Raw genomic sequence first — 18,408 nt, 5'->3', positions numbered from 1 at the left:
CAGGTGTCATGCATTTCCCCACGGCTATTTATACTCACCCAGATCTCCTCTTCCCCGTCAGATTGTTCTTCTAGATCACCGTGTTGGATGTACGTTTGGGATTTGTCTTCGTGTGTGGATTGTCGTCGTTGGATTGTCGTTGTTTTTGGTATTCACTGGATTCACGCCTGCACCACGGACCCACCACTCGTCATCTCACCTGCCATCTAGCCTCTGTGCCACTCAGCCGGGAGATCTTCACCACCACCATCGTCATCGTTGTCATCATCCCACTAACCTTCAATAAATTACTGGTTTACCCTGCATTTGCTTCCTCCCCTTCTTTACCGTTACAATTTCATTCGGTATCCCTGGTGAAAAAAAACAGCTAAAACCAGCCTAGGCTGGTTGGCTGGTCTTAGCTGGTTTAAGCTGGAAGTGGCTGGTTTTAGCTGGTCTCCCAGCCTGACCAGCTAACAACAGCCTGACCTGACCAGCCTGGCCAGGCTGGAAAAGTGGCTAGAACCCCTCTAAAACCAGCCTGCTGACCAGCTAATACCAGCCAACCAGCCTAGGCTGGTTTTAGCTGTTTTTTTTTCACCAGGGATACCGAATGAAATAGCATAGACTTCTTCATGGCCAGTGTTTGCATATTTCACTTCATTCTGTAAGCTACTGCTGTACAGATCTGTGTACTAGTGTTAAATGCAACAGTTTTTGATATTATTGATAACATTTCTGACAGATAATAATATGATGTTTCTGTGCCCTTTTTTGATTACTGTCAGTTTAAGTAAACAAAAAAAAAACTAAAGCATTAGTTCAGATCTTTTGTAAACAAGATAAAAAATATCGCTAGCCCTAAACTGCAACTTTCCGCTTTACTAAAACGTGTCAAATTAAGTAGGAAAGACAAGTCCAAGAAAGCTAATAATAGCTGGATCTGGCAACATGGAGACACTCATATGAGTTTTAAACAGCAAATTTGTCATTCAGAGAAATTTTATTTCTGAACACGAAACATTTAGAGGACCAGACCTCTGTGAACTCATAGCTGGCTAAGGCCAGAACATTTCTTTCCATAGGTTTGCAAATGAAGTTTCAAGTCTCTTTTATATGTGAAACTCTTCTCACACTGAAGACATTTGAATGGTTTCTCTCCAGTATGAATCCTCATGTGAGTCCTAAGGTTTCCTTTAACTGTGAAACTCTTCCCACACTGAGGACAAGCGAAAGGTTTCTCTCCGGTGTGAGCTCGCAAGTGAACCTCGAGGACTGCTTTGTGTGTGCAAGTTCTTCCACAGTGGAGGCACATGCAAGCATTTTCTCCAATGTGAGATTTGACATGATTCCTAAGCAATTTCTTGTTGGTGAAACTCTCTCCACACTGCTGACATCTAAAAGAGTTCTCTCTTAAATGCATCTTCATGTGTTTACTAAGGGTTATTTTACACCTGAAACTATGTCCACACTGACCACAAATATACGGTTTCTCTCCTGTGTGGATTCTCATGTGATTCTTAAAGCTGTCTTTGCGTGAGAAGCTCTTTCCACACTGTTGGCAGGTGAACGGACTCTCTCCAGAATGACATCGCACATGAGTATTTAGGTTTCCTTTATGTATAAAACCCTGTCCGCAGTGAGGGCAAGTGTAAGGCCTCTCTCCAGTGTGAGTTCTCCTGTGGACTGTAAGGCCTTCTTTCTTAGAGAATGTTTTTCCACACTGCTGGCAGAGGTAAGGCTTCTCTCCAGTGTGAATTTTCATGTGGACGTTAAGGGTTCGAGTTTGGTCAAATGTCTTGCCACACTCTTGGCAAGTGAAACCCTTTTTAGTTCCATTCTTTCGAACTCTTTTTCGTGAGGAAGACTTTTTAGTCTGTGAGCAAGCAGAAGTTTCTCCAGTTATGAAATCGTCATGTTCCTCATAGTAATATTTATCCTCCATTTTATTCAGTTCTTCACTCTCCTCTTTCAGCCCCATCAGGTCTAAGGGAAAAATACAAAAAGTCAAATACAAGTTAACACCAGTTTCATGGTACAAAGCAGCTGGTTTCTCCACCCACTAAGTCAGATCGAGCTTTATTGCCAAGTATTTTTGCTCAGCTCTTTTTCAGCTAAATGCTGTTTTTTTTCTTTGTAAAAGAATCAAAGAATACTGAAAAAATAATGGTACACAACTGTTTTTAACACTGATGAAGTCTGAAATGTTTCTTAAACAGCAAATCAGCATATTGATTCCTGAATGATCTGGAAGACTGGAATAATAATGTAAATTCAGCTTAGCCATTATAAATTACATTTTACATTTTTATTCAAATAAAAAATGTTATCACAAATGGTTAAAATATTTCATAATATTACTGTTCTTATTCAGTAATTCAGCCTTGGTGACTTTACAAGTCTTACTGATCACAGTGTTTTTTTTTTAGAAGTCATCAAGACTGCTTTAATTTAATCAAAAATACAGAAAAAACTATGATACTGCAAAATGTTATTACAATATAAAATGTTTATATATATATATATATATATATAATTTTATATTAATACACTTTATATTATAAATTATTCTTGTGATACAAAGCTTAATTTTCATCAGCTGTTACTCCAGTCGTAAGTAGAATAATTTTTCATTAGAATTATAAATATTTTTTGGAACCTGTGATTATTTTTTTCAGGATTCTTTGATGAATAAAAAGTTAAAAAGAACAGCATTTAGTCAAAATATAAATCTTTTCTAACAATATAAATTTATGCTATCACTTTTTATTCATTCAATATATCCTTGGTGAATGAAAGCATTAACTTCTTTCAAATAAAGAAAGAATAAAAATTTACTGACTCCAAAATTTTGAACATATTAGATATGTAATATTGTTTCGGAAAAAAACTCTCAGGTTTCAAAAAATTTTAAGCAACACAACTGTTTCCAGCACTGATAATAAAGCAGTATATTCCGTATATATAGTGATTTCTAAAGGATCATGTCACACTGACTGAACACTGGAGTAATGATGTTGAAAACATGTTCAGCTTTGATCAGAAATAAATTCCATTTTTAATGTCTATTAAAATAGAAGAAAGCTGTTTTACTTCATAATACTATGTCACAATATAACATCTGTCTGATGGGAAACAAAGTTGTGTTTACAAGTCACTGTTACTAATAAAAAAAAAAGAAGAGGAAAAAGTAAATTATGATCAATACATGTAAAGTTAATCACATTTTACGGTTTGTTTTATGGAGAGACAGATTGTGTCTGTCTATTACATAAATAACTTATTATTTTTTTCCCCTTCTATTCCAATGTAGATACCAGGTTTAATATTAATAATTGTTAATAATCCAGGATTTTCTCAGCTGCACATGAAGGCAGTATCAGTATTTGTCTGGTCATGTGATCTCTGTCTGTCCTTCTTAGAAAATGAAACCAACCTGTTTGTTCCTCAGTATCTTCTTGTTTCAGACTGAATACTTCTTCAATCTTGACGTCTTCACTCTCCTCTTTAATAAACTCCATCATTATAATAGTGGGTCTCAGTTTGCTTAACTGGGAGTTTTGATTCAGTTTGGACAATCTGTTTAAGAAGAGAATAATTAACAGAAATAAAAATAAATCTAAACTCTCTGTGTGCAACTCAGTGTAATGGAGTCAGTCAGTTAAGGCCTTAAATTAAATAAACTACTCAAACACTGAATTCAGGTAAAATTAATACAGATTAAAATAGCGGATCATAATAAATAGATTTTCATTATTTAGATTTTGGTATTTATTGAGTTGTAGGTTTTAATATTTAAATAAGTGTAAAATGAAACTTGAAACTCAATGATAATTTATTAATTTTACAACGCGTGTAAAAGGCATAAAACAGCGTGAATGGACATCAAATCGAACGCTTTAAATGTTTTTAAACACCAGCCTTCCTTCAGCCGAATCGAGCAGCGCACACCGGTGACGTCACGTCGTCTCGTCATAATAAAAGTCCTGTATCTTGTGTAGAAATGTTCATACAGAAAACATATATATATGACAAAACACACTTAGGAGGTTCTTGAAGCGATTTTAATGTATTCAATTCTTTTGTCTTTCTCCAAAGTAAGTATGTGTTGCTTGAGGTCTTTTCCAGTCGTTTTCAGACATGAATATATCTTAACATTTGTCTTTCACATTGCTATTAGGGGCTACATAGAATTTATTTTTTTTTTAGCTCTAATGCGAACATATGACAAAAAAATCAGAGAAACCATTTGATTTATTAACAATATACAACAGAGACATAAATAGAAAGTCAAATTACTAATGGAAACCTTGCATTTGATTATTTTCTTAACATTTAATATTTCATAAATTGTTAATTATCCTCTTTAGCAATACACATCTGACAAATTACACATTTTGTTTTGTAGTAAAATATTTATGCCTGTAATACAAGTGTAGTGTGTGAGTTACACTCCTGTATTAAAAATCTTGTTTTCAAGATTTTCTTTTATTTCATTGGTTCAAACAAAACAAAATTAAACCAAACCAAACAAACAAACAAGAGAAGAACATTTTATTTTTCATACTCACAAAACAACTGCCAATCGGTAGTTAAAAAGAATCACCGGAGTAGAAATAATGTTTCAGAGAAAGAGAACATGGAGGGCTTTACTATGAAATAAAGAAACAAAAATTGTGAAAGGTGCATGATACTCTACCGTATAAATATATTTTAGATGATATCCCCGTAAGAGAATCAAAAAATGCAATGGAAAGTTTAAACTGATTTAATATTAAATTACTTTGTTTGTATATAACGTTTATAATACACAAAGAGCTTAAAATATATACAATGTGATAATATACGCTACAATAAGCAATACAAGTACAGTTCTGTTGAACACTAATCTATTAAGCAAGCCCAATATTATAAATATTACAATTTGTATATATTTGTCAAATAATATTTTTCAAATTTCATTACTTATATTAATATGTATTTCGCCAAGATAAAAAAACTCTTAATAGCATTGACAAAAGTTTTATTGTTCATATGCTTCTCTGTAAATATCTACGCAGTTTTGGATTGTAGTCACAGAAGCGCGTGAACAGGACTTTTACTTGGATCTGGTAATGTGACGTCATAAGGCTGCGGCGCGCTCCTGCATCTGTGTTTGCTTTCAGTTCAGGAAGGTCTGTAGTTTTAATCATTTGAAATGTTTAAATTCATACAATGCGTTCATTCTATTTTATATGTTTTACAAGCGATTTAAACTTTATAATTATTGCGTGTAACATTGTAATATTGTATATAATGATAAACGTTATTTATTGTGAGTAAAGCGCATCCACAGATCAGTCTGATTTCTCTCTCTGTTAGTGATTCAGATCAGAAACACGAATTACAAACTCCGAGTCAATTGAGTCAGTTGATTCACAAAATGATTCACTGTTTCGAATCGCCGCTCGCTGAGAGACCTGCTGCTCAAAACACTGCAAATATGAGAACAAACTCAAATATGTGTAATGACAATTTTGACAAACAATTGCAAATGTTTTTGTTGTTATTGTAATGACAGTCTTAAAATAAAATAGCGCCTTTTTTTTCAAATATGCCTCGATTAAATGTAATCATTAAATGTTAATTAAAACTGAATAGTAAGTTGAAGTTTTGAGTGTTTGTCTAATCAGATCATTTAAGATCAGTGCACTGACTACTGAACTAGGGCTGATTGAGATGCACAGAGATTTTTTTTTTTCTTGTTAATAATTGTCTTTTTAAACAGGACAAAGTTTCCAACCACAGAAAAAAAAAAAAAACTTCTGGTTCGGCAACTGAGATCCATGTAACACAAAGATGGCGTTTATTAAAGAGGAGAGTGAAGACGTGAAGATTGAAGAAACATTCAGGGTCAAACATGAAGATACTGAGGAACAAACAGGTTGGTTTTCATTCTCAAAGCTGAACTATCCTATGAACTCTCCTCTACATTTTCTCAATTCATTTGCCTTTGGCAGGTGTTTTTCTACACTGTCTGCTCTCCTGCAGCTTTCTTTTTTTTTTAAAGGATTTCAGCTTCATTTTTTGTTCTTAGAGTTCTCTTAAAGTGATTTAAAAAAGACTTGTGTCTCGCCATATATTAAAAATTTAATATTCACTGCTAGGATTGAGTAATATTTTCATATGAAATAGGTAAATAAGGGCTGTGTGCCTGTGGTATTGCTCTGGTGTAATGATGATGTTTGTGAAATAAAGTCTGGTCGTCGCTTTCACTCGACTAGGGCTGCCGCTTTAATAGTTTACTGAAAGTTAGTTTATGAGAAGAGTCCACTTATATTTTTAAGTTGGTCAGTCACAGAAAAAAATTTGTCCATGTCAAAAACCTTAGAGAGATTGTTAACATCTAGGTCTAATTGGAGTATATTGGGCAGGAAATAAAAACATTCGATAATGGTTCATCAACCTCACATCTGGCTTATCATTTGAAAGTGAAGCATGTAAATAAGCAGCGGACCGCTTCATCTGGTGACTCATGCTGGACTGAGACACACCAGTTTATCATCCGCCTCAGTATTTAAGGTGCTTTTCCTAACATTGTTATATTAATCTTCCTCTGGCTGGTCAAATGCTGGGGTTGTGTGATGTTTGCTTCAGAGAGGCGTGTTAGGGGTGGGTTTTACAGAAGCGTTCTTCTCTCAGTGGAAATGCTGCTTGATTTTGGGCTCGTGGTTTGAGGTGCAAAACCGTTGACCCTGTCCAGCTCATTGTTAGCCCTGGAACACACTGACCCAAACTGGCTATTGTCAACATGAGTGTTAAAGGAACACTCCACTTATTTTGGAAATAGGCTCATTCTCCAACTCCCCCTGAGTTAATAAGTTGAGTTTTACCGTTTTAAAACCCATTCAGCCGTTCTCCTTTTCTGGCAATATCACTAAGCATAGATTGTAAATGTAAAGATGCGATTTTCTAGGCCGATAAGATTAGGAACTACACTCCCATTCCGGTGTAATAGTCAATGAAGTTTGCTCCCATAATATGGGCACAGCAGGCGCAGTAATATCACGCAGCACAACGTGACCAACTTTATAGCTGGGAACTAATTTCAGGCGCTGCTTGATATTACGTCCATATTACAGCAGCAAACTTCCGTGACTATTACACCAGAATGGGAGTGTAGTTCCTAATTATATTGGTCTAGAAGATCACATCTTTACATTTTCCGCTGGTCTTAATACACAATACAACTTCAGAAGAGTCAAGTTTTAAATAGGACAAAAAAATCGAAACTTGTTGGTCATTTTTTAACGTGATGCTATTGGTCTAATAGGATTCAATGATCTATGCTAAGCTATGCTAAAAGTGATGTGGCCTGAACAGGAGAACGGCTGAATGGATTTCGAAACGGTAAAACTCAACTTATTAACTCGGGGGGAGTTGAAGAATGAGCCTTGGGGTAGAGTGTTCCTTTAAAGTCCCCAGGATAAGAGTTTTCTCAAACTTGAGGTACATCAGACAGCAGATCTGCAAATTCAGGCATGAAATCTTCATTTGTTTTAGGAGGTCTATAGACTGTTACAGTGGCAGTAGTGATGGTTGCAGAGACACTCAGAACAAGCCAGCGGGAGTAAATTCTTAAAAAACTGCTTTTGCGGTTTAAAAGTTATTAGCATATACTTGACTGCAAATTGTCCTTTAGTTTCACAACTTTCCTGTAAGCGGTTCCACGGTCTTCCATAGATTCGAGCGAATGAAGAAGAACACCAATGATTACAATAGGTGCCTGCCTTCGGTGCTAGGCCCCCTTAATTAGATCTTCTAGGTCAAACTGATTTTATTATTATTTATTATTATTTTAAATAGAGGGTTTAAATGCCAGCTTGATAGTAGAAAGATCCTAAATAAGTGAAGAGTTTTGCAAATTACATGGAACACCTCTTACAACTGCTTAGTACAGCAGTCCTCACATCCCACCGCTCTGCAAATTTTGTGTCTATCTCTGATCACAAACAACATTTGTTCTATTTGAATGGAAGTGCCCTGCAAAGTGGACATCATAGGATATCCTGCCATGATTCCAGTTCAAAGCAAGTGTACGTGTTTCATTTAAAGATCATTTAAGTGTACAAGACATTGTAGAAATTGTATTTATTTACAGATGTCACACTTCACATGTCTCTAGTAAGATTTGTCTGTGTGTGAAGACGCTGCAGGCGGTGGCGTAGTGCAAATTAGTGAATAAATGTTCCGAAGTGAAGTAAACTTCAACGGGTTTCCAGTGCTTAGGGAACAATGAATACTGTGTAGGGACCATGTCAGTTAGTACACAGTTCATGCACAGAGCTCAACTGACCTTATACACGGAGCGTTCTTTAGAAAGATAAGCCAGCTCGTAATCTTCAGCTGAAGCTAATTTTATATGTGATATATATAGACGGTTTCATCGGGCCCACGCGCCTGGACCTAAGTTAACTTCCGGTCTGTATTTATCTGTCTGGTTCGTGTCGCGGGCTACAAACGCAGCTAATAATGAATAATGAAGTTGGTCTCAGGTTATTGTGCTGTGGTATGTGTCTCCCAAACATTTATTTATTTGTGGCGACCTGCCACGATATAAAAACCGACTGATTTTTCAATAGACTCCGTTGAATAAACGTAATGCACGTTTAAAAATCAAACCGAGGCGTGGGTGTTTTTATATCACTGTATTTCTGAAGAAAGACTGTCTTTAGAAAATGTCATTTTCATTTCATCCTGCATAAGGCAGCGTTTTTAAATTAAGAGCTGCTTTGTCTATAGCCATTACCGGGGAAACCTCGTTTCTCGTGCTTAAAGCACCTCCTGCTGGCAGAGGATGAGTTTGCATTTTTAATAAATCAGTCCAATTTACGCAGCCAACATATTTCGCTTGTTATTAAAAAAAAATCTACTCTAGAAGGATTTAGCTGTTGTTACTGATTCTATTTGGATGTCTACCGGAAGTTAAGTTTGGGCCACAAAAGCGCGCATGCGCAGTAACGTTTGTTTATGTTGTTGCTGTTGAAACCGTCTATAGGTGGAGACTCTTGAGACTCATCTACTGCCTCGTTCTTATCAGAAACTAAGAAAAATAATAATCGCAACGTCCTAAATAATAATAGCTGCATGAAAATTCAGTTTCATATTTTTTTTTACAATTTATCATTTAAACGGGAGCCTGGCAATCCCAGGAGCCTACCTGCATAGTTGTACATTTAAATGCTGCCAGCTAAACACTAACATAAGATGTTTAAGCTAACGTTAGCTAGCTAGGGATACTTCTCTTCAAGGACATCTTAATGGTATTATCAAGAATGTTATAATCAGTAACTTGCCTTTATAGTCATGAACACATTTTTAAAATCTTACAATATTTTAAAGCCTTTATTATTTTCCAGCTCTACAGCTGTGAAATAAAATTCACTTAAAGGACTTTAAGGAAATTATATCGAATTACCCATATAACCAAAAGATGGCAGCAGAGGATTAACTATTATACAGCTGCCATTTCAACTCCCTATACTTTTTAAGATGTCTTGCTTTTCAATTTATTATAAAATTACTAGTATAATAACTTTTGTCGTTAAATGGTATAAAGGGAAGTTTGGTCGTCTTAGACAAACAACACTTTTCTTTGATTGTGAATGTGAAAACGAGCAAAGTACGCTCATATTACGGCACAGTACAGTTGACCGGAAATGGCTTGTCTTAACAAGGAAGTAATCCATGCCTATGGTCAATTCTAATGAGCTGATTATCAGAATCAGGTGCATTACTTAAGAGAGGCATGAAAAATATGCAGAGCAGGTGGGGCATGAGGATTGGAATTGAGAATATGGGCATATAGGATGTAGTTGTGTGTTAGTTTTGACACATTACATGTTTGAATGTTTTGATGCTTTTTTGTGTCATTAAACTGGGGTTAACTTTTACTTGTCTTTTTTTCACCCTAGATCTGATGGCACTGAAAGAGGAGAGTCAAGTACTGAATGAAATGGAAGAGAAAGATCATGATTTCATAAATGGAGAAAAATCTTTTAGTTGGTCACAGACTAAAATTACTTCCTCAAGAAAAAAGACTCGAAAGACAGGAAGAAGTTATTTCACCTGTCAACAGTGTGGAAAATCTTTCAATCAAAGAGATAGTCTTAAAAGACACGTGAGAATTCACACAGGAGAGAAACCTTACACTTGCCAACAGTGTGGAAAGAGTTTCACTCAACCTGGACACCTTGGAGTCCACATGAGAATTCACATTGGAGAGAAACCGTATGTCTGCGAACAGTGTGGAAAGAGTTTCAATCAACCAGGACACCTTGGAGTCCACATGAGAATTCACACTGGAGAGAAACCGTATGTCTGCGAACAGTGTGGGAAGAGTTTCACTCAACCCGGACACCTTGGAGTCCACATGAGAATTCACACAGGAGAGAAACCTTATGCCTGCGAACAGTGTGGAAAGAGTTTTACTGAATCTGGACAGCTTAGAGTCCACATGCGAGTTCACACTGGAGAGAAACCTTATGCCTGCGAACAGTGTGGAAAGCATTTCAATCATAGACTGAATCTTGAAAGACATGTTTCAATTCACACTGGAGAAAAGCCTTTCACCTGCCAACAGTGTGGAAAGAGTTACACTCTAAAAGGAAGCCTTACGAGACACATGAGAATTCACAAACAGCCTTATGAGTTTGATCAGTGTGGAAAGAGCTTTGATCAACATGAAAACTTTGAAGTTCATAAGAGAGCTCATAAAGGAAGTCCTTACTCATGCTCTGAGTAGAGGATGGATACCCGAGCCGAGCCCGACGGAACCCGATGGGCCGGGCCGGGTTCGGACAGATATTTAGAAAGGATGCTCTGGTTCGGGTCGGGCTCGGTCACATCAGCGCGGTAGTGCGCCTGTGTTATAACGGCGCACGGTGGACTGATGCTCTCATCTGTTGACATTTCCGAACGCTTTCCTACAGTTGCTTAATAAAAGCGGGCTATCCACACAAAAAAGTGCATGTGTCATTAGTATGAGAAAAAAAAGAGATTTTAACTGTGTCGGGCTGGGATCGGGCTCGGACATAAATATCTTAATGCTTGTCGGGCTCGGGGCGGGTTCGGTTACTGCTCTGTCGAACGCGGGCCGGGCTCGGACAGAAAAATGCGGCCACACAATGTGGAAGAAGTTTCAACCAAAAAGGAAACCTTAACAGCCACATTAGAGTTCACTCTGGAGAAAAGTCATTTATATGTGATCACTCCTTACGAGCTGCGTCAGGCGATATGGGGAACGCCACGCTCTGAATATTGTGTGTAACCGATCCGAAGGAGGGAGTGACGTCACATGCGGGGTGACGTAAGCGACCAGGAAGTATAAAAGCACGTGTGAGGGGGCCGACGTCAGCTTTCAGGAATACAGCAAGAGCTCCAGGGACGCGCACCGGGGGGGAGACGGGCACCGTGTAATGCGGTGAGACCCGAGAGGGGCTGCCTTCAATGACCCTGATGCACAACCGTCCAGGAGGAAGACCCTGTTTTGCTTTTTCATATCAGACAGGGTTGACCATAAGTGTCTCTCTGTTGCTACAAGGGCTGCCATAGACCGCCCGACTGTACGGGCTGTCTCCTTAGTAGCGCAGAGAGCCAAATTAGTGGTACGACGGAGTTCTAACAAGTCAACTTCCTCGCCGTCATTAAGGTCCTTTAGCATCATCCTTGTGGCATCATCTTATATCCGTTCTCGTCAAGCCCCACCACATTACCATAGTAATCTGAGGCAGGAATAAACAGATGGAACGAGAACGGTCTTCCTCAAGATCTCGAGATCTCAGCGTGGAGATCGGGGAAAAAAAAGGAAGGCACCGTCTTGGAGGTGGCTGTTTAGTTCACAGAAAGTGCTCATCTAATCTGCTTTTCTGCAGCTCATGACTCTTCTCGGCGGGCCAGTCGATGTTAAATTTGGCTACCGCACGAGTAACCACCTCCAAGAGCTCCTCATATTTTGGCAATTTCTTTCTTCAGCAATGCTCTCCACATCTACCTCCTCGAAGGAAGAGAGGAGAAGCATTGAGCCCTCGTCATGGGGGAAGTGAGTGGGCTTCCACCTCCGGTAGAAGGGCTGTAGATCTGCTGGGTAAGAGAGGAGATAGGGGTTCACCCGTCTCCATCCCCTCCAACAGATCTAGCTGCGAACCCCACAAATGCAGCTGCCGCTCAGCGGAAGCAGGGCAGGCACCGCGGGGAATGCTAGTGAAGGCTCCTTTCTCAAAAAGAGCCTTCCGGGAGCGAAGCACGCAAACAGGAAGCAGATTGCAGTGCTGACAGCCGGCCCCCTCAAGAGTCGACACAGCGTGCTCCGCTCCCAAGCAAACCACACATAAGCTGTGTGTATCCCCGCCAGTACCCCCGCCCATAGCGCTTGACGCAGCTTGAGGTTCCCGGAAGGGAACTTTAGTTTTTGAAGTAAAACCATAGTAACTACAAAATAAACCATAGTTTTACTACAGTATTGACAGTAAAACCATAGCAATGATGAAATTAGCTAGGGATGCACAATATGAAAAATTGTAACCGATACCGATAGCCGATATTTAAGTCCTTCTTGTGGCCAATGCCGATACCGATACCCAATACTTTCATATTTTTTATGATAATTTTGTGCACCCTGAAAAATACAAAATCTAAGATAAACTAATGAAATTTATATAACTGGGTCTAACAATCATAGCAAACATCAGTCCTGACTCTTCAAAAATGTTTTTATTTTTTGTGTAAGGCACCACAATTCTAAATAAAATAAAATGCTTTGACATGTGACATGAACCAACCAATCAGCTTCATCCTTTTCTTTAAGAACATTGAAAGCACTGCCAAGGTGGAGAAACAGCTTATCATAGCTGTACATGAATAAACATTTTTAAATAAATTTAATATCAGAGCTGCTGAAAGGGATTTTTAATGCTGAAAATCCATTTATCCTTATATATATAGCTGAAACTTCTGCGTATTTATGGAGAGCGCATGTCATGGTAGCTTAGCAATGGCAGACGCCACTGGAGCAGCGCAAGCTCGAGAGCAGTTTGGAATGAAAGAGAAAGCGGCGTGCCTAGCGTTTTCCACGTGTTTTTAGGCGCGACATGTGAACGGCCCCTAAAACAGATTCACCGTGATGACGACCTCTGACGTGAGATATAAGATTTGTTGTGTTAAAACTTGACGACTTTTTACCTCCTCTCGGAATCCTTGCTAAACATGTGTTGCAAATAGCAGAGATGGGACAAAGTCATTGTTTGGCAAATCACAAGTAAGTCTCAATTCATTGCCCTCGAGTCCCGAGTCAAGACAGGCAAGTCACGATTCAAGTCCCGAGTCAAGACAGGCAAGTCACGATTCAAGTCCCGAGTCAAGACAGGCAAGTCACAAGTCAAGTCCCAAGTCCTACGCTTTGACTTTCGAGTCTTTTCGAGTCTTTTTAACAGAAAAATAAAATATATACAGATAATGTATGGTTGTAAGATCTGTATTTATTAAACAAACCTTTTTTTATGAAAGAACATTGCTCAGATAAAAATACAAATGTAATTTTCTGAAAAAGTGATGAACAGTGCTGCGTCTCGTCTCCACCGCATATTGCACAAGAACGAGTTGACCTTCTATTGCAAAACAGGTCTGAAAAACCAACTTTCTGAAATTGTCTTTACCTGAAATGATTCAAAACTAAAATATATCCTTAAACTAAAAACCATGCCTTCACCCTCAAAACATGAACTTGGACGAAGAGAGGATCAAAAATATAGTCCTCCAAACAGTATTACATTTACTTAAATGTATTATTAATTCAAAACTTACTCTTCTTTTTGCAACTTCAAGTGTCGAACAATTTCGTGCAATTCATTTTTTGTTGACTATGGGTGAGTGGGGCACAACGCGAATTAACATGCGTGGATCAAATATTTCCACACATGCTAGCATAACCAAATTCACGGTATTTACTAGTTGCCATAGCAACACTGCAGGGAAAAGAATTAAACAAATCATCTACAGTCATGCATAAAGTGTTGTCTCCATCTAAAGATGCCACACTTTCTTCTGGCTCTGGGGGTGCTACACCATTTGGTGTGACCATCCTTTGTGTTTAAAAAAACTTTTGCTCCAGGTGCACTTGTGTATAGGTTTTCAATCAGGTAGGTTTCTTGAAGTATGGTTCTGGATTTTGTCTCAGTTTGATCTGTTTCTTCATGTCATTCTAGACAGACTGGACGATGATATGATCAGATCTCTGTGTGAAACACTGGCTTTTGTCAGACAAAAATCTCACTGGATTATTACTATTAATTGCAAAATGAATGTTTGGAAATGTAAAGTGATATTTCTTACTTAGAGGTTGTTCTCAATTCTTGTTTTGGGGTACCCCTGCTCTGTACATTTTACATGTCTTCCTTATTTTACACTCCTGATTGAGATCATCAGCCTATTAGTTCAGTTCATTCATCTCTTTTCCTAACTGATGATCTTCAATCAGGTATAGATATGCATATAAACAGAGCAGAATGATCATTACCGGTAGTAATATATGCAAATGCAAAAGAAAACCAAACTGGACGCAAGAACAGCTGTTACTTCTTGCCCAATGTGTTAATGAAAGCAAGGATATAATGAAAAGTTGGTATAACCACCAAAACAAAAAAAGATGCATGGAAAAACTTGTGTAAATAAATGCAACGTATTTCTAAAATGTTTACATTCTGAGGCAGAGTGCTCTGACACCATTTATGATTTGGTATTAGTAACTTAGGAGTCCTTTGCAAAAATGATTTGTGAAATACTCTTAGAGCAAAACTTTAAAAGGTGCCATAGAATGCATTGAGAAAATATTTTAAATTGTTCTCTGATATCTACATAGAAGGTATATGGAATAGGAAAGGACAAAAAAGAGTTAAATAATAACAGTTGGTGAAAATACTTGTGGCCTAAAGCTTTTGCATAGTACTGTGTATGTATATCTCAGGGGTGCCCAAACTTGGTCTTGGAGGGCCAGTGTCCTGCCAGTTTAGCTTAGTGGTTTTGGGGACCCACTGCTTGGCACATTTTGCATGTCTCCATTATCAGACACATCCAATTCAGGTCTTGCAGTCTCCCCTAATGAGCTGATGATCTGAACCAGGAGTGTTAAATAAGGGAGACATACAAAATGTGCAGATCAGTGGTGCCTCCAGGACAGCTTGGAAAACCACTGGGTGAACCAGTCAAAATGAGCAAACCTATTCTGAATTTCTGTGTCAGGGATGCCCAGACTCGGTCGTGGTGGGCCAGTGTCCTGTAGAATTTAGCTCCATCTTCAATTAGACACACCAGCTAGTCAAGCTCTTACTAGGCATACTAGAAACTTCCCAGCTGGTGTTTTGGCAAGTTGGTGCTAAACTCTGCAGGATACCTTCCCTCCAGGTCTGAGTTTGGGTATCTCTGATCTTTATGGATGTGACGTGCAGCATAAATTGTGTACCTTGACAGTTGTGTAGTTAGATGAGACAAATTTATTTTTGCCGTTCTGTGTTATGGTGGACTTAAGGTGGGTGACTCCACCAAGTCCCCAACATAGAGTTCACGTAAGGCCTCTTCTCTCCACAGTGCCATGTCAAACAGCGTGGACCCGCATCTCATACGAAGGTCCAGGATGGGTACCTGTGATCTGGTCAACCTGGCCGCTACTGAAAAATGACACAAGGGTGAGGACAATGCAGGTAAGAATCATTTTCACCCTGCGTCCTAATGTTTATACTCTTTGTCCTAAATAGTATGTAAAATTACAATAATTGAGTCCCAAAGTATAGTATGATGAAAAGGGTATGCCAAAATCCCAGGATGGTCTACTACTTCAGGTCCATTTTTTGGAAGTGTGGATAATATTGCCCACAATCCATTGCTCTTCGGTAAAGGACTTGGTCCAGAACTACAAACACAAATAAAACGCATTTAAGAAACTACAAGCATGGCGGTTGTGCATGACCGGCAGTTAAGTAGAGATGTTTAGAAAAAGGGGTTTAAGTTACTAATAATCAACATTTAACATGGTAAAAAATATTTAATATTTAATATTTTTCTCCAATACTGTAGGATGTTAAATTAAATTAAATGTGGAGGATGTTAACTGTGTCAAGACAATTGACAGGCCAGTTTAAGACACAGTTGTGTGACGTGATGGTATGTCCCAAAGCTTGCATGCTCTTCTACTTCTACTTCTACACTTTTGAGTGTGTACTTTTTCTTCACCAAATGAGTACATACTTATAGGGTGTAGTGTAAGTAGGGCATCAATCCTGGTCTGGCAATCCCTTAACACTAAATATTTTGTGTATTACTTCTAATGTATTCCCATTCAAGATTAATTCACCTAAATTGTGTATGTCAGATAAGGTTGTTAGCAGACTTCATTATCATGATTGAGAAACTCAAGGACAATAGGGGCTTTTGCACTGGGTAGTTATGGGAGCTCGGTTATAATAAGTTATAAGTTAGTTTACATCTTTTAAAACTTTTTGAAATTCTGTGTCGGTGTTTCTTATGGCATGCAATAGGTTTAGACCTTGTTCTGACCCTAAAATTATCCTCTGTTCTTGCGGGTTGAACATGCTAAACAGTAAGTATGCCCACCAGTAGTTAAGGGAACTATGAACCTGTCCCTCCAGTGGAAAGCCCCTTATAGCTTACAGTTGCCTATAGTAAGTAAATCAGGATAACTGTGTTAGATATTCAATTATGCTTTTAAAGTCACTCACTTTTTCTATCTGCCCCTGGAGACTCAGGTAGCTCCTGTTTGTGAAGATGTCCTCTTCTTCACCAGTCTTGCGTGGGGAAGGTGGATAGAGGGCCTCTTTCGCTGCTCTTCTGGCCTCCTCAGAAATGGGCAGTGGAGCTGTACTGAATATAATAGTTGCTTGATTGACGAACAACCATATTTGTGCGAGAGGGTAAAGTTTTTTACCACGTATTACCACATACTATATATGTATGTATGTATGTGTGTGTGTGTGTGTGTGTGTGTGTGTGTGTGTGTGTGTGTACCTGGTATTCATCACGTTGTGGGGACCAAATGTCCCCACAAGGATAGGAATACCAGTAGATTTTGACCTTGTGGGGACATTTCTCAGGTCCCCATGAGGAAACAGGCTTATAAATCATGCACAATGAGTTTTTTTGAAGTAAAAGTGTGCACAATCTCCTGTGAGGGCTAGGTTTAGGTGTAGGGTAGGTGTAGGGCGATAGAAAATATGGTTTGTACAGTATAAAAACCATTACTCCTATGGAATGTCCCCATAAAACATGTAAACCCAACATGTGTGTGTGTGTGTGTGTGTGTGTGTGTGTGTGTGTGTGTGTGTGTGTGTGTGTGTGTGTGTGTGTGTGTGTGTGAGAAACATGAAGGCTAATATGTATATTTGAAGTTATATTTGAAATGCTTTCAAGTAATTTTATAGTATACACTATTGTAAGATTTAAAAACTAATGTCTTAATTGTTTTCATTTAGATTTTCATCCTATGACCTTCTGAGGAGATTCTGGGCCTTAATAGAGCCATCACTGCCATATATGGTCAGTGTGACTCAAGCACAGAGAGGCACCTGTACAGAATCAAGCTCCACTGTGGTAAGTAGGACTATACAATACAACTTAATAAAGATTTGGGCTTATGGAAGTTGAGAGAAACATAATGCAAATGTATTTATTTTGAACAGACTCATTCCCTGCAGCCCATTGATGAGATGTTTATGTTCCTCAACTACCTCGCACTGGGTTCAAAACAGCGTGACCTTGCTGACCGGTATGGAGTCCACCAGTCCACAGTCAGTCAGATCATCACAACATGGAGCAACTTTCTGTACACTGTGCTAGGGTCTGTGAGAATCTGGATACCTGAGGAGAAAATAAGGGAACATCTGCCAGCTGAGTTTGAGGACTATGCAGACACTACAGTCATCCTGGACTGCACAGAGCTGAGGTGTCAGTGCTCTACATCACCTCTTCTCCAAAGTGAAACATTCTCGGCGTACAAGTCCCACTGTACTCTCAAAGGCCTGCTTGGAGTGGCTCCTCATGGGGCAGTCACATTTATCTCTCCACTGTATGCTGGTTCCATCAGTGACAAACAGATCATGCGAGTCTGGAATTCTCTCCCTTTTGAGACCTTGAATGGCCATCATGGTTGACCGAGGTTTCCTTGTTGAGGACTTTGTGCCTTGCAAGATCTATAGGCCAGCATTTCTCTGTGGAAGATCCCAGATGTCTGCCTGTGAGGTTAGGGAGACCCAAGCAATTGCACGCCTTAGAGTGCACGTTGAGCACCTCATACGCCGTGTTAAGGAACACAAGTTCTTTGACACCGAGATTCCTTTACGTCTTTTCGGAAACATTAATCAGCTCTATACTGTTGCATGTCTCCTG

At 38.8% G+C, this 18,408-nt stretch overlaps 2 protein-coding genes across 2 annotated transcripts; one reads left to right on the top strand and one right to left on the bottom strand.

Annotated features, from left to right (window-relative positions):
- Positions 1-996: 996 nt before the first annotated feature.
- LOC141325595 (uncharacterized) lies at positions 997-3,898 on the bottom strand. Its single transcript, XM_073834374.1, has 2 exons — positions 3,416-3,898; positions 997-1,965 (listed from the first exon to the last, which is right to left on the bottom strand). The coding sequence occupies exons 1-2, from the start codon at positions 3,501-3,503 to the stop codon at positions 1,028-1,030; spliced, it is 1,026 nt and encodes a 341-aa protein (XP_073690475.1). The 5' UTR covers positions 3,504-3,898; the 3' UTR covers positions 997-1,027.
- A 1,696-nt stretch (positions 3,899-5,594) lies between these two features.
- Positions 5,595-12,778, top strand: LOC141325596 (uncharacterized). Its single transcript, XM_073834375.1, has 2 exons — positions 5,595-5,902; positions 9,933-12,778. Exons 1-2 carry the CDS (start codon positions 5,818-5,820, stop codon positions 10,760-10,762), a joined length of 915 nt encoding a protein of 304 aa, XP_073690476.1. The 5' UTR covers positions 5,595-5,817; the 3' UTR covers positions 10,763-12,778.
- Positions 12,779-18,408: the final 5,630 nt, after the last annotated feature.

This window comes from Garra rufa, chromosome 2, assembly GCF_049309525.1.
Source record: "Garra rufa chromosome 2, GarRuf1.0, whole genome shotgun sequence".
NCBI classification, from domain to species: domain Eukaryota; kingdom Metazoa; phylum Chordata; class Actinopteri; order Cypriniformes; family Cyprinidae; genus Garra; species Garra rufa.
This window is presented reverse-complemented; position numbering and strand designations above follow the sequence as displayed.